The sequence below is a fragment of the Balaenoptera musculus genome, chromosome 20, assembly GCF_009873245.2.
Source record: "Balaenoptera musculus isolate JJ_BM4_2016_0621 chromosome 20, mBalMus1.pri.v3, whole genome shotgun sequence".
NCBI classification, from domain to species: domain Eukaryota; kingdom Metazoa; phylum Chordata; class Mammalia; order Artiodactyla; family Balaenopteridae; genus Balaenoptera; species Balaenoptera musculus.
In genome coordinates this window covers 22,795,287-22,818,599 of record NC_045804.1, presented here as the reverse complement: position 1 = coordinate 22,818,599, position 23,313 = coordinate 22,795,287, and the positions used below count along the sequence as shown (strand labels likewise).

Genomic DNA, 23,313 nt, shown 5'->3' with positions numbered 1-23,313 from the left:
TCCAAACTAAGATGTGCTTTAAGTAAAAATACATTCCTGATTTCAAAGGCAGAGGGCAAAAAACAAATGAACCCCCCAAAAAACCCTCAAACCCAATATAACATCTCAATGATTTTGTTGATTACATGTTGAATTGAGATTATTTGGGATATATTGGATTTAGTAAGATGTATTAATATTAACTTTGCCTGTTTCTTTCTTTAATGGGGCTACTAGAAAATTTTAAAATACATACATAGCTTGTTTCTGTGGGCTGCATTCAATTCTGTTGGACACTGGGATGAGCCAGAATGAATTTGTAATCATTTCTTCAACTCCACGAGTAAGCTCTGAGCAAATTCAAGGTGCTAACGTCCCCAGCTCTCCATCCCGGCCACCTCCAACTCATGAGGGCACCAAGGGTACCCACACATTAGCCTGAACAAATAGAACTGGGAATTGAAATCCGCACCCATGATTCACCCAGAAATCCTCAACAGGTGGGTGCTGGTTTAGGGAGTGAGACTCAGAGACAGTCTGGGATAGTGATTTTATCTACTTTTTTGTTTCTACTTTTGAAAAATCAGATACCTGGGAATTCCTTGCAATAGGTGGTCTTTTTAAAAAAATTTTGGCTGCACCGTTAGGCATGCAGGATCTTAGTTCCCCAACCAGGGATGGAATCTGCACCCCCAGCAGTGAAAGTGTGGAGTCTTAACCACTGGACCGCCAGGGAAGTTCTGCAATAGGTGGTCTTCACAGTAAGTTTAATTTCTGGTTCCACATCACACTTTTTAGGCACCACTCTGCCAGAACTGCCTAACATGTTCTGAAACCCAAGTAAGTACAGGTTTCCCCCACTATCTGAAAGTAGAGCGTTCCTAGGAGAACTTTCATAAGCCAAAATGGAGTACAGCAAAGAAGCAATTACCTTAGGACACATCTTGCTAACGAATGCACAAAATAAATCAAGATAAAGCACCAATGCTCACAGTGCATCGGCAGCGTGGTTCTGCGTGTGGTTCCTGGGGAAGGAGCTTGGCGGTGCCGCTCTCTCTGCTTGGGATGCTCGAGGCCTCTATAAGGGCTGTTGCAAACATGCTGAACGCTATTTTCACCTTTCATCTTTTTTTAAATTTTATTTTATTTATTTATTTTTGGCTGCGTTGGGTCTTCGTTGCTGCGCGCGGGCTTTCTCTAGTTGTGGCGAGTGGGGGCTACTCTTGCGGTGCGTGGGCTTCTCATTGCGGTGGCTTCTCTTGCTGAGGAGCACGGGCTCTAGAGCGCGCGGGCTCAGTAGTTGTGGCGCGCGGGCTCAGTAGTTGTGGCTCGCGGGCTCTAGAGCGCAGGCTCAGTAGTTGTGGCGTACGGGCTTAGTTGCTCCGCGGCATGTGGGATCTTCCCGGACCAGGGATCGAACCCGTGTCCCCTGCACTGGCAGGCAGACTCCTATCCACTGCACCACCAGGGAAGCCCTTTCATCTTTTTTTAATAGAAGTAAAAATCCTCTTCGAATTTCTTTCAGTTAAGAAAACAGGTACTAGTGTAGGTCTCTTGTAAAAGCAAAGGGGCATAAATTGAACTTTCAGAAAACGGGGGATGTCTGTACTTTTCAGATTATCTGTTTGGACCAGATCTAATTGTTCCATTCCAGCCTACAGAGCCTGGCACCTGGGCAGATGGGAAGTGCGCTGGCATCAGAGGTGCTACGTCCCCGGCATTCCCGCTGCCCACCCCCCTCCCCTGCGCCTGCTCCGTGGCCTCCTGCACCTCTGTGCACCCACGCAGGTAACATGTGGGGCTCCGGGCTGGGCCTGAGGCTGAGCGGCTGTTGTGAGCGCCGACCTACAAGGGCCAAGTGTGCCGACCTACAAGGGCCAAGTGCTGAGCCTCCCGAGTCCTCCGCCAGTGCCTGTCGGCAGGCACACTTTTCACCACCTGAAGTATCAGCTGTATCTACACATCAGACCGAGTTTGAAGGTCACCACGGGCCCAGAACTGAGAAGGGGTATGCACGGGGATTGGCAGAGTTGAGAGGCAGGAGCAATGAAGTTAAAAGCAGGGTTTCCAGCCCAGAACAGAGAAGAGAGGGCAAACCTAGACTTCCGGTCATGACTGAGGTTTGAGAGCGATTCTTGCCGGGCTGCCTCACCCGTGAACCCAAAGGGAAAAAGCTGACCTTCTGCAGTGGGGGAGTCTGGGGGTAGAGGTTCCAGATGTGCTGGGGGATTGAGATGCCGGAACAGGGTGGGGACCAGGAATTTAGGCCAGCACTGCCCCGAGTCCTACTATGTCTGCACGTGGAGGTGGTCCTAGGAATCCTGCCCTTCCGGCGGCAGCTTCTAGCTGCTCGCTCTCCCCAGGCCCTTGCCCACTGCAGCTATTTCTTGCTCCCCTTATCTCTTCTCTACCCTCCCCTTCCTTCATCCCTGCCCCAACCTCTCTCATCTTATCTTTCCCCTGAACAGGCAGGACTTTCAGAGCAAGATATCTGCAGGCCCAAAACGCTCTGGAGGGGAGGACAGGAGGAAGAAGTCCTTGGCTCAAACTGGGCCCCCCGTGGGGGAGGGGCTCTCAGCCTTGGCCTTGCTCAGCCCCTTCCCGCCCCAGGCACACTGAGGAAAGAGAAAATTCTCTGCAGGCTCAAGAGCACAGTGCCCTTGGGACCAGATAGCGGTTTTATCCAGCTTTCTGGACTCTCTTGGGAGGTGAGGACAGGCTGCTCTGGCTTCAACCATAAAAGGGAAGTTGGGTCTTCTGCCTGTTGGTAAGATGCTTTCCTAACTCAACTCCCATCTGCTTTGCTGAAGCCAGAGACGGCAGTTATCTTTGTCAGGAGAGCAAGGAAGCGGAAGCGCCAGGCCCTCCACCCAGTCGATGCCTATTTCCTGTCTGGGGATGGAAAACTACGCCCTTTCCTCCCAGCCTCCCAGAGCCCAGTCCTGGGTGCTCCCTTCCCACCTCCAGTGCCCGGTCATCACACCCCCTCCTGGGCCAGAGAGGACAGGGAAGGGTCCTGGGCCACCGTGTGGTCATTTACAGAAAGGAGAGACACAAGTCGGTGTGAGCTCCATGGAAGCCCCCGGACATGATCTTTAATTGATGTTCCTGTCCCCGCCTCCCCACCCCGAGCCCCAGATGACATATTTACAGGATGCTGTATGGAGCCAGTTCCAGGCCCAGGTCAGTGCAGCCTCCCCTCCTCCCTGGGCGCTGCCAGGGTGGGCACTGCCAGGGTGGGGCAGGAGGGTGCGGACAGCTGGGAGCCAGGTGGACTGGTCACAGGAAGTCTTGTGTTCTCCACATGCCCACCCCCACCCCCATGTGCACGCACACACAGACACGCCTGTGTGTGCAGAGGTATTCAGACTTGTGCGGAGATGTGGATCCAAATGCTTGTGCCAGATGCATCGCCACCTGTGTGCACGTGTGTACCACCAGAGGATGCCTTAAGGTACCGCAGCAATAGTGCAAAACCCGGCCCTTAGCCTCCTGCCCCTGCCTCAGTTTGTATAGCTGGTGGGGCAGTACTGGCCAGAGGGGTACCCCATCCACCCCCCTCATTTGGGCAGTGCCAGCTGGAGCTCAGTATCAAGGACCCCACTGCAGCTGCATCCGGCCACCTTAAAGGGTGTCAGTGGGCCTCAGTCCCCAGTTTGCCCTGAGGGGTGGTGCAAATAAACAGGGAGCCATTTCTTCCATGATTCCTCCTCAAAGATGCCCCAGGGGGAGGCAGCTCAAAGGCCCTGGGGTGTTCAGAAACCCCTGCTGGTCTGGGTGGGGGTATCCCTGGGAAGAGGGGCTCCGTTCATTTGTGGCTTTCATCCAGAAGGTAGCTTGCCCCCCAGCTTGCCCCTGCCGGCTGGTTTTCAGCAGTTAAGGAGGCAGCTCCTCTGTCCCAAGCGAGGGTCATGAGGAAAGGCCCTGGGCAGGACTGTGTTTGTGGGGGGACTGAGGAATTCTGCCAGCCTCGGTCTCGGGCTCAGCTGCAGTGGGGATCACAGGACTAATGGGGAAACCGACTGTAAACTTACTACTCTGCCCTGGAGTGGGGTTAGGGAGCAGAATGGGTTTGACGGGGACTTGAGGACTTTTCTAGAAGCTGAGGATCAAACATGAGACTTGCCTTTTCCTACTTCCTCTTGCACATCACAGGCAGAGCCCCTAACCCTCCAGGCACTGGGCCACCCCTGGCCTTCCCGCCTTGGGAGAGTGCTCCCTGGGAAGATGGCCCAGCCTGGAACCTCCAGGCCACGCCAGGGGGCACCTAAACCCTGAGTCAGAATCACCCTTCTTGAAAGGGGGAAGGTGCCATGTTATTTTAGGGACTGTATTTTCTAGGACCGTCCTCCCAATACATGTGTCCTGGCAGGGACAGCAGGACGGTTGTTTTGGAATCGAAGACAATCTGGGACATGTGGTTGCCGTACCCATAACCTAGGCCTTGGGCACGGAACAGGCAGCTTTGGTTTGAATCAGCACTCGTACTTCTCTCCAAGCTCAGCAGGGCTGGGCGGAGGGGGCAAGCAGGGATGCCAGGCCCCTGCCTGGCTTGGGGACGACGTCTGTGTTCAGTGAGAAGATTCCAGGTGTGACCATCCCGGGGGAGGGATGGGGGGGATGGTCAGACCTCAGCTCCTCCAGTCCTTCCTGAAAATGTCAGAACATCCCCACAACTGCCCTGGCCCCAGCACCCCCAAAGTTACATTCATCAGTTGAGATTCAGTTAAAAAAAAAAAAAAAATGTAGATGTCAGCCCTCCCCCCCTAGGTCCCAGAGAGCTTAAACCCTGCCTGGTCCCAGCTGCCTGGTTTTGAGGAGGGGCCATCCCAGGCCACGCCCACTGGTGGCTGCCTGCCCCACTGGGGCACCCCTCTAGCCCTCCCCCCGCCCAACTTGAGCTGTGGCAATCTGTGATGATGGAAGGTACATTCACACAGGGAGAGTTGGTGTGCAAGGCCAAAGCTGCATGAGGTGGGGTGGGGGACCGTGGGGGAAATGCCCTCCAGGCCTGGTCCACCCTGGTGGTGTGAGGGCAGGGCCACAACCCGGCCCCAAGCCCCTGTAGGGCCAGGAGTTGAAGGGCTGAGCCCGGAAGACATTTGCACGATGCCTCCCTCCGTGGCTGGGCGGGGGCAGCCTCCTGGTTCAGGGCCGAGATGGTGGACGCCAGGCTCGGAGGGAGGGGGAGGGCACTTAGGCCCCTCCAGACCTGGAATGGAGAGGGGCATCAGGGGAGGATATAAGGCAGGGCCCAGAAGGAGAGCCCTCGAGCCGGGCCCCGGGAGGTCAGTGCTGGGCCCTGGAGGCGGCAAGTCACAGGCTGGCCAGGGAGGGGATCTGGCGGGAGGTCAGACAGCGGTGACATGAAAGACAAAACAGATGGGACGCAGAGGTAGGCTCCCTTCCCAGGGGTTGGGGCCTGTGTGGGCAGGGGCACAGCTCCAGGGTCCACGGGGCCAGAGGTGGTCTGGCCGTAGGAAGGGCAGGAGTTAAATGACCAAGGCCTGAGGGGGTGGGTGGACTGGAGGAGGGGGCAAGGGGCAAGTTGAGGACTCTTCCTGGGGTGAGTGGGGTTCTCCCACCCCTATAGTGATGGCAGTGACAGCAAGGGTGGAGGAACCAGCCCCAGCTCCCCAGCCACAGAATGCGAGGTGACGAATGAGATGGAGGAGACAGGGACAGCGGGAGGGATGACGTGGCCGGCGTCACACTGCCCCCTGCTGGGTTGGGTCATACCTTCCTCGGCGGATGTTTCTTCAGGAGCCAAGCAGAGGACAGGCAGAGAAAGGAAAAGGAGCCATCTGTGACCTTCTCCTTCTCCCAGGGAGGGGCCTTCTGGCTCCCGGGAGACCCTTTGCCCCAGAGATGGGCCAGGGGCCCCGGGACCTAGACGCTAATGACAGGCCCAGGGAGAGCTACCAGGAATACCTACTGAACTTGGGTCCTGGGTTTGAGTCCTGACTGCAACTAACTCACCGCATGACCCTGGGCCTCAGGTCCTCCTCTGTACACTCAGGGGTTAGACCAGCTCGAGGGCCCCGGACACGGGTGCCCACAGAGCACCGTAGGCTGGGTGGGGCCTGGGGACGGAGGACTCGGGCAGCCCCCTGCTCAGCTCCACTCTGTGGCCAGGCTGGGACGCACTGAAGCACAGGGGCCCCCATCTTCTCATGTTTCAAGAGAAGCTGGAAATCAGGATTCTTAATGTAAAATCTCCTGGTTTTTTAAATGTGAGCAACCAGTTTTTTTAAATGTTAAGATGCTGTGGGCTGGCTTGGATTGTGATAGGCGAGCTCCGGTTTGGCTAACCTCTCAGGGAGGCCCCCTCAACTCCAACAGCCTGGGGTTCTGATAACCCCAGAGGATGCCGGGGGGGTGGGCAGGGGCCGTGTGTGTATCTTACTTAAATCCCCAGCCCGTGCCGCCCAGGACGATGGCTGCAACCAGGACAGCCCCAGCGATGGAGCCGATGATGATGTTGGTGCCGCTGGGACCTAGGGAGGAGGGCAGGGCTCAGTTGGCAGGGACAGTCATGGAGGACAGGAAGGATGGAGCCCCACCCCGGCCAGCTCCAGCCTCACCCTTATATCTCTCCGTCTCCCCTGTGGGCAGAGACGTGGGCAGGGGGTTGTGGATACTGCAGTCCTTGCCCGTCCAGTCTGGCTGACAGATGCATTTCCCTTCATTGCTGCAGACCTAGAGGTAGGGTGGGGCCAGTAGAGGTGAGCAGGGCCCTGTCCCCACTTGTAAGCCCTTCCCCTGATCCCTGACCTCCCGGCACCCACCCCTTGGTGGGAGCAGATCCGGTGCTCCCCGCTGCCAGGGCAGGTGCTGAAGTTGAAGGCAGAGGCTGGCAGGCAGCGATGGTCCAGGCACAGCATGTTGGGCCCGCAGGCTGTGCCGTCCTCTACGTAGCTCAGGTCTAAACCATCGGCCAGCTGCACATGGCCACCCCTGGGGAAACATCACAGCCGACCTCTGCCCTTGCCCCCGACCCCATCACGGCTGCAACCTCCCCTTCCCCAGCCATGGTCCCAGCCCACACCTGCAGTCCAGCTCCTTGCCCTGGTGGTAGAAAGTGACGCTGCTGATGTCTCCCCCTAAGTCCCCCAGCCGAGGAGCTCCAGAAATGTTGACACAGAGGAGGAAGCCACAGAGCACATCCCTGTTGGGGTAGTGTGGAGACAGTGGGCCCCAAGTCTGACCTCAGACCCAACAACTGACCTCGTATCTGCCCTCTCCCCATCCCCTGATTTTTCACATAGTCTCCCACTGGGACTCATAGCCCGCCCCATCTCTGAAAAAACCCTGCCCAGCCCCAGAGTCCCAGCCCCAAAACTGGGGAAGCCCAACCAGGAGCTTTGACTACTCACTGTTTATTGCACTGGACCCAGCCTGACCCCTTGCGCCCACAGTTCCCACGTTCTGTCCCCTCCACGTTCAGCTTCTCGTAACAGAAGCGATCAGCAGCCGCTGTAGGGAGATGATGCCAGGCATCACCCCACCCACTCCAGAACCCACCTGGGACCTCAGGCCTGCACCTCCAACACTGGCCTGACCCCAAGTCCAGCTGGGTCCCTGAGATCCTGGGGAGCTGCACATCTGGTGGAAGGCATTTCAGCCAGAGCCTGCCCCCGCTCCAGCCTCTCAATTCCAGGTACTGCACAGTCCCCTCTCCCATCTCCAGCCAAAGACTCACCATGGCCCCAAAGGGCCTGGCACTGCCGGTCCCGGGTTTTGCAGCGACCTCCGTAGCAGCGGCCCTGAGGGACAGACAGGAGACAAGGGACACAGACACTGAGGACAAGACAAGAGACTGCACTGAGTCAGAGACCCAGAGGGGGTGGAACCTCCACCCCATCATACCTGTTCGTGATCACAGTAGTAACCATCCAGCTTGTGCAGGTTGGGGGGACACTGCGGAGAAAGGGGCTGGACTGAGTAGAGCTGACCCAGGACTGGGAGCTGAGGTCGGCCCCAGGGAAGAATAAAGGGGTGCCAAAGGCCCACCAGGTGGGGGCTCAGGTCACAGGGCTCCTCCAGGTCAAGGACAAGAGGAGGGAACTCAGACCACATGGATTGGCAGGTCCCATAGCTTCTCCAGTCTCCCTCAGTTTCCTGCACCTCCTTCACAGGGCTGGGAAGACTAAATGCCTGGTATGTAATAAGTACTTAGAGGTTAAATAATATTATTATCCACTGTGATCCCTAGTAGACACCAGGCACTGCGCCAGGCACTGGGAACACCAGCCAGACTATAAATACTGGTTCAACGATTGGAGGAGCAAAGCCAGAAGGCATGAAGAACTCCTTTCTCAGATGAGAAACTGAGGCTGATCAGCGGCGGCGACTACAGCAGCGGAGAGGAGGGGCGCGCAGAACAGTCACCCAGCAGAGCCAAACGGATAGGGATAGTGGTTGCCTCGCTCGGGACTCCGCAGGGCGGCCGGGACGGACGGACCTGGCTCGAGTCCCCGGTGCAGGTCTCCGCGACGTCGCATTCGTTCACGGCCTCTCGACAGGACACACCCCGCGGCTCGTACTAGGGAAGGGATGCATTGCGGGGCTGAAGCAAGAACCACTGACCCCTCGTCTTCCCGCCTCCTCGGCCCGGTCCCTGCCCGCTCCCTGCCCGCTCCCTGCCCACTCAGCACCGCCCCCAGGTCCGTTCACGGCTCCGCCCACCCCGCTACTTCTCAGCAGGTGCTCCGCCCCACTCCCCGTAGCTTCGCCTTCAACAGAACGGAGAGGGCCGCACGCCCAGCTCCTCCCTCCCCGTTGGTGCTTTCTTCGCGTCAAGCCCCGCCCCTACAGATTTGCCTCCAGCGGCTCCTCCTCCTTAAGTCCCGCCCCCTATCTGGACGTCCGCAGCCCAGTCCCTCCCGGTCCCCGCTCCTTCCCGTCCCAGCGGCGGGTCCCCCTCACCTTGCAGCGGCGACAGCAGAGCCCGTCGCTGCACATGGCGTCGTGAGTCAGGGTGCATTTCTTGCAACAGTTCCCGCCCGCGCGGCTGCACTCCTGAGGGAAGCAGGGAGAGGGCGAGCCCTGACCCTCCCCACCCAGACCCTCCCTCGCACTCACCCCTGCGTTCCCCGCCCCCCACCTGGCACCAGCACCAGTCTCGCACCTGCACCGAGCCGCAGTCGCACTCCTCCCCCGCCTCCACGAAGCCGTTCCCGCACTCAGGCGGGTCCAGGAGCTGGACGGGGAAGGGGTGTCGGGAGTCTGGCCGGGACCCTGCCCAAGCCCTGCTCCCACGTTCCCAGCCCTGGGGCTGGTACCTTGAGGGGCTTGTTGAAGAGGCAGCTCCCGCCGCCCTCCTGCAGAAACTGGTTATACTCGTCGATGCTACAGCGCGAGAACTTGCGGGGTAGGTAGAACCTGGGTAGGGATGAGGGGACCGTGCCGCTAAGTCCCCGCCAGCCCACTGTCTCGCCCCTTCTCAAGATTGGGATGGGGTGCACCGGCGGACTCGGTCACCATCTCGAGGAGGCTGAAGATCTATGTGCCTGGACACTGCATGAGAATCCTCCTGCCTGCCCATCAAGGGGGAGTGGGCAGGGGACACCGCTCCTGGTTTCTCCCCGAAACCTCAGGACTCCGGGAGTCGGAGGTTTGTGCGCCAAGGAGGGAAGGTGCCTCCAAATGAGGCTTTGGCGGCGCCCAGTGGCGACAGTGCGCACCTACAAGCCTGAACAATTTGGGCGTCCTGCTGGGGAATGTGCGTCTCCCTATGCAGTGTCCACAGACAGCTGCGCTTCCTGGAATTCTGAGTGGTCCCGAGAGAGAACTCGGTCTCTTGAGGCCACCGGGTCCAGAATGTCACCCAGTGCTCGCTCTGAGACTCCCTTTGCCCAAGATCCTCCCCCATTTTGTCCCCAAGAACTCACCCAGTGTCCTCCATGATGCAACCCAGCCAGTTGTCCGGACATTTGCAGTCCCCTGAGAGGTGAGCCAGGTGAATATAAGGGAGGGTGAAGAACCGCCCCCCTCCCGTGGACACCCTCTTCATCTCTAGAGTGTGGGTCTGGGCGGGGTGTGAGGGTCTTCACTGATACCTGCCGAGCTCCGGTGTTTATTCCACATCATGCCCAGGTTCTGCCCCAGCGTCTGGGCCAAGGTCACCGCCATGGCCCCCATGTTGTCATACTTGGGGTGAGGAAGATGGAGCACAAAGATGTCTACATCCCTCCCAAAGGCACAGGGCTCATGCCCTTCGCAGCCCCTCTCCTTCCCACCCCGCACCCCAGCCACGCCCCCCACACTGCTCACCTCGTTCACACCCCCACCCCTGGACAGCGAGCAGATGCCCCCCACGTAGGCAGCGCCACTGCTGGTGCTCTGGAAAGTTCTGCCCCTGGAAGGGAGAGGCTTGTCAGGAGAACCCACTGCCTTCCCCGTGGTGGCTCCCCTGGGCTCTGATGGGGAGACAGGTGAGCCCCCCCTCCATGAGGAAGTGAGTTCTGCCCTTCATGTCAGTCTGTGTGACCTCAGGCAATCCCCTTCCCTTCTTTGGGTTCATTTACCCTTAAGCCAAATGAGGGATTCCTAATAGATCATCTCTAACTGCAAGGACCTTTTATCAGATTTTTTTCCCCTACCAGGGCATTGGAAGGGATGCCCTGAGGAAGGGATGCTGGGACCATTTGAAAGGGGAAGAGGGGACGAAGGGGAGGTTATGAGCAGAGGAAGACCACCGGTGGTAGGGAAAAGGGGCCTGAGCCTAAGATGCAGGGGAAGATGCCCAGCCACTGCTGCAAATGGCTGAGAGTAGGTACAAGGGGAGCCCAGTCCTCACACCCTGCAAGCGCGCCTGGCCCAGAGCCATGTTCAGTAACCCTGTGCACCGCAGCCACCAGCAGAGGCTGGCAGGGTTCATGGGGTGGGGGACTCACGAGAAGAGGTGGGTGGCATCACTGGGCTCAGGCAGGCCCTCCCGCCGGTAGACCATGAGACGGGCCAGGGTCTCCAGGAGGTCATCCTGCACCTGGATCTTGTCCCCATCTGCCCACGTTTCCATGGCAACCAGCACGATGCGGGTATTGAGCTGTTCCTTGTACATCTAGGCCAAGAGGGGAGAAGATGAGGAGGGGGCTGGAGGGTGGGAGTGGGTGTGGGGCAACAGGGCTGGAGGAAGGTCTCAATCTGTCCTTCCAGGAAGTGGGGGTCAGAGGCTGACAGTGTCCTTGAGAGCTCACCCCGAGGATGCGTGCGGTGGCGTGGGGGGTGGGAGGAGAGGGAAGGGAAGGGAGGGCTGCTCACCACATCTGCCAGGTTCACCACGGACTTGGCAAAGTTGCTGGTGAGGACCACCGACTGTCGCATCTGCTCAAACTGGGAGAGAAGAGAGTGGGCGGAGGGCGAGTCTGCTTCCAGCCCCTCCTCCCAAAGTCGCTCCCAGCCTGGGACTGTACCAGCTGGTGGTCGTTGATCACAATCAGCTCCACATACTTGGTCTCACTGTGCACTGTAGGGTGGCCCCGGCGGACCTGGGGGGGGAGGTGGGCACTTGGAATCAGTCCCCTCCATGCCTGGTATCATGGCCAAGCCACAGACAGACTCAAGGGGGGGCTGGACTCCAGCCAGAGACAGTGTCAGCTCCCCACTGGTGCGGGTCCCATCCAGCCTTGGTACCAGGGCAGGCAGCCTCGGTTTGCCTAGACACTAGTGGTAGGGCCTAGGGTGGGCGCTTCCTGCCAGAGGTGGTTCCCTGGCTTCCAGCCACATCAGTCTGAGCCCTCCTTTGCCCCGCCTATGGATGGGGGTGTCCTCGTGCTCCGGGCCACAGCCCGAGGTCTCTGCAGCAGGAGGTCTGTGCGGGCCCCCGTACCTGCCTTTTCCTTCTCAGCCTTGGTCGGTTCGGAGAAGCAGAATGGGCAGGGGCAGCAAACAGGCAGCCTGGGGGGAGGGTGCCGGTGAGCGGGGGGCACAGTCGGCCCCCTCCCTAGCCCCATTTTCCCTCCCTTACCTGGTTCCCTGCATCTGAGGGGGGCTGGGAGAAGAGGGGTCCGGTAAATGAGGTGGGGAAGGGGTCCCTGCAATGAGGGGAAATTAGTTCTTGGGGAGGCCGACCAGATCTGCTCTGAGCCCAGTTGCGGGGGAACATCTCCATCCCTTCCCCCCACCCCACCCCAGGGTGACCCAGAACTGGCCAGAGCTCCCATGTCGGATCTGATCTCCCAGATGCTCAGATTCCGGGGTCAAGACCTGGGGGCACCCTTAGAGATAGGGGCAAAGGACACTGGAGCCTGATGGGAGGTTACCTGGGGGACAGAGGGGACATTGGAGCTGGGGGCACGGGAGAGGGCAGTGAGGCTGAGGTTACCATGGCAGGAGGATGAGGAGGCAGCAACAGCCACTGCGGTGACAGCCATCGGGACGAGCGTGGCAGGGCTGTCAGAGGGGCCAGGGAGGGGCTCACCTGGAGGGTTTCCCGAGGCCTGGCCACCTCGTGGGGCTCCACGATGTAGGTGAAGTTCCCGTCAGAGAAGACCCCACTGCAGCGAGAGAGACGCAGCTCCCCACCGTCCCCAGGGCTGGAGGCTCATCCCGGCCGCCCAGCCCCTCCCCATACTCACTGCAGCCCCTGGCAGGTGGAGAGGGCAGCAAAGGAGTGCGGGTTGCCTCGGAGCCTCCCCTGGTAGTAGCAGTGGTCTCCAGCCCCCTGGGGGAGCAGAGAGCATGAGTGGACGTGCTCCCTTCCCCGCATGAAGGCAGGAGGACGGGTGAGGGCTGCGGTCCCTGGATACACCTGGGGGTCTGGGGCCGGGCTCTGCTCGGGCTCTGCTCCTAATTTGCTGTTTCACCCTGGGCAAGTTCCTAGCCCTCTCTGGGCCTGCTTTACCTCACCTACAACGTGAGGACTTTGGGGCACATCAGTGGCTCTTAAGCATGAGTTGGGGCTGGTACAGGGATCACAGGCTCATCTGAGAATAGCTGACGTTCATATAGCACCTACTGTGTGACAGGCACCGTTCTAAGCACTTACCATGGATCAGCTCACTTAATCAGATGAAAGCTATGGACTCACCCCCAACACACACACACCATTTCACACACGGTGTGTTCACAGACGCCACAGCCTCTGTGGACCACCCCTGGACGCATGGTCTGTGGCTGAGGAAATGTGAGCAGCGTGTGTCCTCCTGGTCAGGCTCACAGATCAGAGGGGACGAACACCCCCTCCCCTCTGCTTCCTGCAGAATTACTTGTGCTCCAGTTACTGAACAGTCTGGAGGGGGAGGGCCGAGGCTATTTATAGACACTCATTCATCTTTGCTTGCACCCCTGGGCCTTCAGGGCTGGGACCCTGGGGTCCCAGGCAGCCCGGAATTCCCAGGGCCTTGGTGCTGAGCAAGAGGGGCATTCCCCCAACCGCTCCCTGCCAGAAGATTCTGGGCATGGAGCAGTGGGGGTCCTGGAATGTCTCCATGCTGGCAGACAGGGTGGCTGGGGGTCAGCCCTCTGGAGCTGGGCGAGGGGCGCTGAGGGCACCATGCCATTCGACAGGCCACCCTGAGTCCAATCCTGGAGGGGCCAGGCCCATCCCGAGTGTAGAATATACCCCAGACCCCATCTCCACCGGCCACCTTCATTCCACCTCCCCATCCCCTTCCAAAGGCACTCACGGTGCTGTGCTGGGTTGGCCCCTCCCGGCTGAAGTGGCGCTCCACATATTGCGAAGAGAGAAGGTGACTGGAACAGAGTGGCAGGAGGAAGGAGCGGGTCACAGTGGGGCTGGGTCCTGTTTGGGTCCCACCACAGCTCAGATCCAGGTGCCCTGCCCCGCCAGCCAAGCCCAGGCCATGCCTTGCCCGCCCGCCTGCTGCCCTTCCCTCAGATTCAAGGCCACACTCACTGGTTCAGCTCCAGGTCCAGAGTGAAGTTTGAGTTGAAGGCTGGGATGACGAAACTCACCTGGGCCAGGTGGACAGGCTGGGAGAAAGCGGGGGAAGGCAGAAGGGGAGTCAACCTGGGGAGGCCTGAAGGTGGGAACTGGGGGGACTGGGGAAACCCAGGGAGTAGCCCTGGGGAGGGGATGGCCCAGGCCCAGCAGCTGTGGGTACCATTGATCTAGGGGGAAGATGCTTTCCTCCAAGCTCATCTTCCTCCAAGACCCTGTTCCTTTCCTGGGGGGAGGGGCAGGAGCGCGCATCCCGGGGCACAGGCCTCCCGGCTCTCTGGGTGCCAGCCCACCCTCTCTGGTGTAGGTGCCTCCCTGGGGCCAGTCTACAGTAGGGATGGGCAGGGGCAGCTCAGCCTGCCCACTGCCTCACGCCAGGCCCTCCCTGCTGCTGGCAGGGCCACGCTCACCCACAGGTGAACTAAAGGGAGGCCCCGAGAAGTATCATGGGAAAGAGGCAAACAGGAGATGGGGTGCAGTGCCATCCTGTCAGGAGGAAAGAACTTGGCTCCTCTACCCCCGAGTCCATTGCCCTCTTCCTCACCCAAAGCAGCTCATCTTTGATATTTCAATCCCATGGTTAATTTTTAAACACGGAAGTTTTCCTGATAAATTTTTCAGAGGGGCCTTTGCAGTGGGGCTGGGAGGTTCCAGGTTGTCATGGCAACGTACCAGGCCAGAGCAAGATGGCTGCCCTCCCGAGCCTGGGTGCCCAGCTACTGTAGCGGGTGGGGATTCCAGACCTGACGCTAGTGTTCCTGGAGGGAAAGCGACCCCAAGAGAAGAAGGGGCAGGAGGGTCTGGGCTGAGGAGAAGTCAGCCTTCTCGGCCCCCCACGTCCCCACCCCAAGCCTCAGGTCTTACAAAAGATCTCAAAGCACGGGAAGGGCCTGAGAGGTGCTGAGCCTTCTCACCCCGTCCGTTTAAGAAGACTGAAATCCAGATCCCCAGATGAGGGGCCCACCACTGGGCTGTACAGATGTGAGGAAGTTTGTTGGCTGCCTTTCTTTCGGGGGGAGCAGGTTACAAGGTGGAGGGGAGCCCCGATGTCACAAAATTCCAGAGCCTGGTGCTAGTCGGCTTCCTGACCAGCCACCTAGACTTCTAATCTTCATGAGCGCTTGTATGTGCCAGGCACTGTTCTAAATACTTCACAGGTATCATCGTATTTGATCTTCACTACAACCCAGTGGGATAGATGCTAATGTTATCCTCATCCGACATATGGGGAAACCGAGGCACAGAGAGGCTAACTAACGTGCCCATGGTCGTAAGGCTAAGAAGTGGCAGAACTGGGATTCAAGCCTAGGGAATCAGCTTCTAGGGCCTTCTCCCCTCAAAGGCGAGGTAAGATGGAAACGGCCCAGTGTCCATGAGAGGCCCTGGGAGTCAGGGTGAGGTAGGCAGCCCTCTGAGCCCCAAGGACACTGACTCACCCCACCCCAGGCTGACCGAGGCTCCAAGCTCCATCCTGAGCCCCTAGAGCGTCAACCAGATTTGAAATAGAAAGTCAAGGACAAGGAGTCACTGCTTCCCTCTCCCCACCTTGGCCTGGACCATCTCTGCCCTTCCCCTGCCCCTGGGCCTCGACCAGCTCTGTCCCCAATACCCTAACTCCTTGGTCTGGACCATCCCTGCCCTCCCTCTCCCCTCCTGGACTTGGACTATCTCTGCCTTCCCCACCCATCCCTGTCTGGACCACCTCTGCCCTCTCTTGCCCTCAGGTCTGTTCCTGCTTGTTCTTTCTGGCCCCCACCGACAAGCCTCTATCCCGGCCCCTATGCTGGCCACCCAGGAGAGCAGCCTGTCCAGGTCCCTTGCCTTGATTCCACTCTCTAAAGTTGGTAGCCTCAGGGATAATCCAGCAACCTCTCTGAGCCTCAGATTTTCCCACTGAAAATGGTAAGATGAGCCCAGATGCAAGGCTGCAAGGTTGCCTTGTGTGGTAGAGGTTGTCCTGGACCTGGAGGATTCTGGAAGAGTCGACCTTGGTGCTTGCAGAGTCTCCCCCGCTCAGAAAGTCAGCGAGCTAACCCATCTGGCCTCCCCACTCTCTGTGCAGACCAAGCTGACCCCAAATCAGGGTAAAGCCAGGACCGATGCGGGAGCAGACACCAGGTGGCCTTTGTCCCCACCACTTCCTGCAGCCTGCCGAGGCCTCATCCCTCTCTTTACCTGGCAAGGCCTAACTGTGGGGCTGGGAGGCCCTCTTCCCCAGCAGGACACAGGGTTCAGGCCCGGTAGGATCCTGGGGCAATGCAAGGGCAGCTGCTGGGTCTGGGAGACAAGCCCAGGAGGGGTTGGGGGAGCCACCAAAGGCTATGGGAAGAAGAGGAGGGAAAGTAGATAATGGGGCACGTTTGCCTAACCTGGCCCAATGCAGGGGGACTGGAGGGGACACCCTCTGTCTGCAGGAAGAGAAAGATCAGGCAAAGCCACCTCAGTCCCCAGGACCTCTGTACCCCAGGCGCCTGGGTAGGGGGTTCCTGCTGGCACCAGAGTCTTAACCTCCCCCCCCAACTCACACACTCCCAGACAAGCTTTCAGCCCATGTTCTATCAAAGCCAAACTGCTCCTGGCCTACTTCCTGCCGGACCTGTCCCTGACCTCTCTCGTTGTCCCTCAGTCCCTCCCTTGGGAGCCCCTTCTGTCCCCGACTGCTGCCCTCCTTTGCGCCCAGCTCAGCGCTGCTGGTGACCGGCTGACCGGGCCTCCACCCTGTGCCCCGTGCTTGCCTCTTGCTCCCCGGCCACCGACTCTCACGTGCTCAGGCTCATTTGATCTCAACCTGCCCGGGCAGTCTGGTGCTCATTTTATAAACGCCAGGGAGGGACACTTGGAGGTGACTGGCCCAGGGCCACGCTGGGGAGGAGTTGGGTCAAGGCTCACCCTCGGGCCGGAGTTCCTGTCTCTCATGGCCGCTGTGACCACCTGGCTGCAGTGACCTCACCCTCCCCTGTCACCAGCTGGTCTACTCTCCAGGCACCTGCTTGCCCCCCACCAGATATGAGTGTGGAGGCAAGGAGGCAAAATCCCCGCTGAAGTCCCAGAATCACAGATACAGATGCCAGGACTCCACCCCAGACCTACAGAATCACAGTCTCGGGAAGGGGAAGCCTAAAGATCTTTCGGGTTCCCAAACACCCCAGAAAGTCCGAACATCCAGGCGCTACCCCTCAAACAGTTACCCTGAATTCCCTCCTCCCGAGCCTCCATCTCCTCCCGGGACCTTCTCCTCCTCACCCTCGTCTGTGACCACAGAGCATGCACCCACCCACCCCACCTGACGGGGCTTTGGCCCCTCTCTATCCCTGGGACCTCAGGCACATCGATTTCTTTGGTCACTGATTCAACTTTTCACAGGGGTGGCCTTTAGTCCCCTGGGGTTCGGGCTACACCCACCTTTTTCCTTGCCCAGGGGCTCAACACTTATGTTGAAGGAAAGGCATCAGAAGGCACGAGTGAGCTGCATACCCTCTCTGAGCCTCAGTTTCCCCATTGGTAAAATGATGTTGTCATGAGGACTAAATGAAAGCCCTTTTTAATGTGTTATTCTCACAAGGATTAGTAATAATAATAATAAATGAAAAAGGAAGTGTAAATGTTCCAGCTGAACAGTGCTTTGAGGCACTGGAGAAACCATGTGGGCTCGGGGTGGCAGAGGGGGAGGAGCCAGAGAGGCAGGAGCCCCACCTGGGAGAAATCCCCGCCTTCCCAGCCCTGGTCCCCCAAGATGCGCTGAGCCTCCACTTTTCGGCAGGACAGCGGGAGTTCCAGATAGTGAGAATAGTTGGACCAACTTCCAATAATGGGATTTGACCTAAATGCTTGAGGACAGAGTGACTCCTTCCAGGGTCATTAGTCTCTCTGGGGACAGACTCTGGGCAGCTGGGTCCCTCCAGGCAGCCAGGAGGGGTGCTTTGGTGAGGCCAAGCCCACGGGCTAGAGTCTGGCTGGGGAGGACTCAAGACTCCTGCCACGTTGCCCCTCCCCCAACCCTGCGCGGAGTCTGACAGGTAACCCCAAATGCCCTGGCTCCTGTTCCTGACACCCAGCCCTCACGCCACACCTGGCCCCGGACACTCAGGAGGCCAGATGTTGAACATCTGCTCTTGCCGGATCCCAGGCAGGACACCTGACACCCATTATCTCCTCTAATCCTCGCAGCAGCCTGGACGAAGTGGAAACTACTGTTACCCCCATCTCACGGATGAGGAAGGTGGGGTTCAGAAGGCTTGCCCAGGTCACTCAGTCAGAAGCAGGGGAGCCGGGACCCACTGAGGTTGTCCCACCCCAAAGCCCCAGGTACAGCGTTTCAAACGGAAGCTGAGCTTCCTGCACGAACTCTCCCTCTGCCCAACCTCATGGCAGGGTTGCTTCAGGGCCCTCCCCGGAGCAAGCTGGGCCCAGCACAAACCCTTCCAGCCACCAGCCCCCTCCTAGGAACCCCCTCCTGCCTCTGATCCCAGGGCAGAGCTGTGACCTTGGCCCAGGTCGGGTACTAGGGCTCCAGGCACAGACCCTGTGGCTTCCTGCCCGTGACTGCCATCTTGCAAGGGGCTGGGGACTGAGCCTTGCCTAACTGCCCCCCACTCCTCTGCAGCAAGAAAACACGAACACCACAGCACACGCCCTCGGTTAAGGGCTTCCAGGTGGCAAATGCTGGTCTGGGCAGCTCTCACAGGAGCTCAACCCAGTGACTGAGGTCCCCTCTGCCAGCTGACTCCTGGGCCTGGGACCCTCCATCCCCCGGTTCACTAACTCACATCCTGCCCTCTCCTCGGTTCCGAAGGAGGCTGGGTTTTTCAGGGGGAGGCACAACCTGCACAGCCGCTTTGTGTGGATTAGAAAAATGGTCCCTTCAGAACACATGCAGCCTCATGAGCCCTCCGATTCATTCAGCCCACTGGCCCGGGCACCCTTGTGCAGTGAACAACCATCCCAACTGTACACTGTGGCCCTGCTTGTTCTTCTGCCTCACACCCAGCTGCAGGCTCCCCGTGATCCCAGGTTTCTACACTTCCAGAAGCTCCCCGACCTTTCGGCCTCAGGCCTAGCCTGTTTCCAAACCGGACAGAAGTGAGATGTTGAGAGCCGTGGCAAAGAGGGCAGAGTCCCCTGGGCCTCTCTTTGCTGTACCCTTGAGCGAGGGGCCGGCATGCACTGGCTAAGAGGGCTGCCCTGGAGATCAATCTTGACCATGCTGCTTAAGTGCTGAGTGACCTGGGGTAGTTACTTCACCTCTCTGTGCCTGTTTCCCCATCTGTGAAATGGGAATAATAATAGCCCCACCTCCTGGAGTTGTGATGCGGATGAAATAAATTAATAACATAGAAAGGTAGAACAGCACCTGCCTCGTTGACGGCCCAGTAAATTGTAATTTCTCTAGCTTCGAACTCCTTCCTGGACAGCTTCCCTCTCCCTGGTCCCCCCTCACAAAAGCCAGGAGTCTTTCCCCATCACTACCTCCTGGCAGTGGGTGGGTCCGAGATCAATGTTCTCGTCATCCTGATTTGAGGGATCCGGGCTCAGAAAGGTGCTGGCCCAAGGCCAGAGCAGGTGAGCACCCTGGGTCCCACCATCCCAGCCCTGCCGGCCAGCATGTGCCCCCAAACTTGTCACATGACCCACATCAGATGGAGATCTTGCTGCTGACCCAAGACCTTGTTTGGCTTGAGATCCCAAATGGGTGCAAGAACTTCAGACAAAACCACACAGCGGCAGGGTGGGACACTTCCTGTTGGGACATTGGGCTCAACGTTGCACGGGCTCCACCATTGGCCCCTGGGGTTCTGAGGCCAGAAGTGCTCCAGGGAGAAATGCCAAGTGGGAGCTAGAGGGGCCTCCTTCCGGTCAGGTGAGAATATTCTGGACGTGTCTTTCTGTCTCCCTTGGTCTTCCTCCACCTTGTGCTGGGGGGTGGGGGGGTTGGGAAATGCCCCCCCCTGTGCCAAAACCCAGAGAGTGCCTAGAGGCAGAACGGCACTGTGGGAAGAGCCCTGCTCTTGGAGAAAATCACCCCACTGATTAAGATCTCATTGACTTTGGGCAAGTTACTTAATCTCTCTGAGCCGCAGTTTGCTCATCTGCAAAATGGGCAGACAAAAGTTACCCGCCTTACGGAGTTGTGAGAATTCCACCCCAGGGGAAACTAGGGTACAGACAAGTCAGGACAATGAGTGAGTCTCATTGGGAGGCTGCAGGGAGGTCCCAGGGAAGGCTCAGTCCCAGAGAGATCCCCACTGGAATCGACCGTGACCACTGCCCCACAGCTCCACAGAAGCTCCACTCCCACCCTCCAGACACCCAGTTGGGCTTATTCAGACTTGGTCACTCACACATGTAACACATACACACATGCCACCCACTCACCCAGCAGAGCGACACCCAGAGAGACTCCCCCATCCTCTGCATACTCAACCCATCCAGTCCAAGTGCACCCATCTCCATCTCCCCACCGTCACAGGCGCCACCATACCTCAGACTCCTGCCCCCACTCTCTCTCTTCAGGAAGGACTAAACTGAAGGAGCACCCACTCTTCATCCTTCCCTGGCCCCCCAGCTTTCCCTCATCCCTGTCCTCTGACCCCACTGTGGCAGCACCCCATCCTCCAATCTGGTCATCCCCTAAAACACCAGTCAGAGTCCCAGCAGCCAGGAATGCAGTCAACTCCCAGCCAACACAGGCTTGGGGTGCACAGTTCACAGGAAGGGGGCCACCAAGGAAGAAAGTCAGACTAAGGGCCAAACCCAGCCAGGACACCCTATCCCTGGCCCTGGGACCATCCCTACTGCCCATCTGCCACCTGCCAGGGAGCCTGGGCAGGCCCCAAAGGCAGCCTCCACCCCCTTCCCCTCCCTCCCAGCCCACCTCCCCCGCCCCTCCCCATCTTCACCAGGCCTGCCGGCTCAGGACCATTAACCACCCCCTCCCCCTCTCCGCACTGCCCTGAGTGATGGTCCATCTATTATGCATGCCGCCTTCCTGCTCCATTCCATTTCCCCGAGTACCCCCGCCCCCCCACCGCACCTCCACAGCCCCCTCCACCCCCCCTAAGGGCTTTTAACCAAGTACATTAGGCAGGGCCAGATGCCAGTCTGACAGATGTCCTCAATGTTAGCCTCCGTTTCCCTGCTTCCTCCCTCTGCCCAGCCCAATCTACCTCCCACCACTCCCAGCTGCCAAAACTTCCCAGACCTTGGTTGTACCCCTCCTTTGAGTCTCTCTCCTCCTCCTATTTCTGCCAGGCCTTTGCCGTCCTGCCCTCGGTGACCCCCTTGGCCTGGCTAACTTTCAGCTTCGAGCTCCTGGAGAGCCTAGGCATGCTGAATGAATATTCCATCTGGGTGATTATTATTCACATGATATTAATTAATTATTAATTGCAATTAATCTCCATTCCCAACCTTCCTCAGGGAGGCAGGAGGGGCCTGGCAGCTGAAAGGGACAGCGGGTGAGTGGAGTTGGCATTTGTGAGTGAGCTTGGGGCCTCGAACATTTTCCCAAGGCCCCACCCACAGCGAGAACGGAAAGGAGAACAACAATTCGATCAGGGCACAGGGGGAAACTGAGGCAGAAGCAAGCACTAAGCTGGTCCCCAAAGAAAACCACTGAGGGTGGCTGTGGCGGGCACCCAGGAGCCCTAACCCCTGGCCTCTTAGCTGCTTCTTCCTGCCTCTCACTGCCCTCCCCAAGCCCCATCTGGTGTAGGACGGCTTGCTTTGGCAGGAGAGGGGGCTGGCGAAAAGCTGACCAAGGCTGGACTGAGCCCTGGGCCTTCTGGGTCTGCTGAGGGCAGGGGATCCCCACCCTGATGGGAGGGGGCCTGGAGCGGGGCAGGTGGGTGCTCCCACTAGTGGGCTCCAGCACCCCCTTGGTAGCCCATTGTACAGAAGGGGAAGCTTCAGGAGCCGGCTGCTGGGGAGGCAGGCACCCAAGCCCTGGCTGCCCCGTGGTCTCCCCTGGGCTCTAAGGCCTGCTCCAGCCCCTTGGCCTCACTGCCAGCCCCACTCACCGCGCCACCAGGAGGCTCCTGGCGGACCCTGGTGTCCAACTGCTGCTTTCGGACCTCTCCCCCGGAGCTCTCCCCCACCAGACGGCTGGGCTCTGTGACCTCCGGGGCTTCTGGGCCCCCCAACGGGGGAGAGACCCTCCAGCGCAGAGCTCCGGCGGGACCCCGGGTCCCCACACCTGGGGAGAAAAGGCCATAGCTGCAGACAGATGCCCACCGTGGGGCAAGAAACGGGAATGGGGTGGGTACGGCACGCCCATCCCCCACTCTGATGTGGCCCCTGGAACCCTGGGGGGATCTGGGTGGGAGGATCTGCTGCCCTGAAGAGGGAAGAACCCGATGGGGCGGGGGCCAGGAGCTGCACTCCAGCCCGACCGTCACGACTGCCCCCCCACCAAAGCCTCAGAGACCTGCAGAGTCCGCCGGCCGGCGGCAGGGGGCTGGCCGCGGTGGGGGGCAGATGTGGACAGGTGGGTGCACGCCCCCTCCCTCCCTCCCCCCCCCCCCCCACGCCCTCCCGCGCTCTGGACCGGCTGCCACCCCGAGCACTGCAGGAAAACGTGGCTGCAGCAGAAACCGCCGCAAAACCCGGGGCGGGGGCAGGGAGGGGGCGCCGAGGCCGGGCCGGGCGGGGGTCACTCACCGGGCGGGGGGAGCAGCGGCAGCAGCAGCAGCAGCGCCGCGAACGCCCAGCGCCGCAGCCGCCTCATGGCTCGCTCATAATCCTCCCGGTCCGGGGGCTGCGGCGGCGAGCTGCGCGGCGCGGGCGCGAGGAAGGGCGGGCGGGGAGGCGCGGGCTGCGGGAGCCGCGGGCGGGGGCGCCGGGCAGTCGGGAGAGGGGCGGGTGGGGGGCGCGGGACGGCGGCGGCGGCGGCGGCGGCAGGGAGGACGCCCGGCTCAGCGCGCTCCGGCCGCGGCCATCCCGGCGGGGCGGCGGGCCGGGTTAAGAGCCGAGCGGCGAGCACGTGAGCGGAGGGCCCGCCCCCGCCCCCCGCGGCCCCCCACCCCCACCCCCAGCCAGGCAGGGCCGGGGCCGCCGCGACGGGAGGACAAAAGAGGCGCCGCCCGGGACCAGCCTTCCCGCCCCTCTTCGGCCCCCTCGGCAGGTGCAGGGCTGGGCGCACGCGGTGTCCACCTCGCGATCCCCTCCTCGGCTGCCCTTGCTTGGGGAGCTCCGAGGACCCGTCGATTCATAGGGGGAGGGAGGCAGGGTACAGAGGGACCCCCGGGCTCTGATCTGGTGACGGCCCTTCTGGGGACCCGCGCGATCCAGGTGCGGGGGCGTGGCTGCCCCGCCTGGGGTCACCCCTCTGGCTTCGTACCCTGGAGAGGGCTTCCCTGGACCCAGTCCCCAGAGCCCTGCTCCACTGAAGGCTATTGGAGCTGGGAAGGCTGAGGCCCCAGGGATGGAAGCGA

General features: G+C 59.8%; 1 protein-coding gene across 4 annotated transcripts; it reads right to left on the bottom strand.

Moving 5' to 3' along the window:
• Window positions 1-3,043: 3,043 nt before the first annotated feature.
• Window positions 3,044-22,674, bottom strand: ADAM11 (ADAM metallopeptidase domain 11). 4 transcript variants are annotated; one of them, XM_036838355.1, is made up of 27 exons: window positions 22,541-22,674; window positions 21,901-22,076; window positions 13,841-13,917; window positions 13,611-13,677; window positions 12,561-12,646; window positions 12,404-12,479; window positions 11,951-12,017; window positions 11,813-11,880; window positions 11,397-11,471; window positions 11,245-11,316; window positions 10,878-11,044; window positions 10,255-10,339; window positions 10,041-10,131; window positions 9,873-9,924; window positions 9,264-9,363; window positions 9,110-9,181; window positions 8,908-9,000; window positions 8,444-8,524; window positions 7,849-7,899; window positions 7,682-7,745; window positions 7,356-7,455; window positions 7,028-7,147; window positions 6,768-6,936; window positions 6,564-6,678; window positions 6,386-6,476; window positions 5,719-5,736; window positions 3,044-5,191 (listed from the first exon to the last, which is right to left on the bottom strand). In XM_036838355.1, exons 1-27 carry the CDS (start codon window positions 22,605-22,607, stop codon window positions 5,176-5,178), a joined length of 2,316 nt encoding a protein of 771 aa, XP_036694250.1. In that variant the 5' UTR covers window positions 22,608-22,674; the 3' UTR covers window positions 3,044-5,175. The 4 variants fall into 4 exon arrangements, with proteins under 4 accessions (XP_036694250.1, XP_036694249.1, XP_036694251.1 ...); XM_036838354.1 differs by having other exon boundaries at window positions 3,044-5,736; XM_036838356.1 differs by lacking the exon at window positions 7,028-7,147 and having other exon boundaries at window positions 3,044-5,736.
• Between the last annotated feature and the right edge of the window lie 639 nt (window positions 22,675-23,313).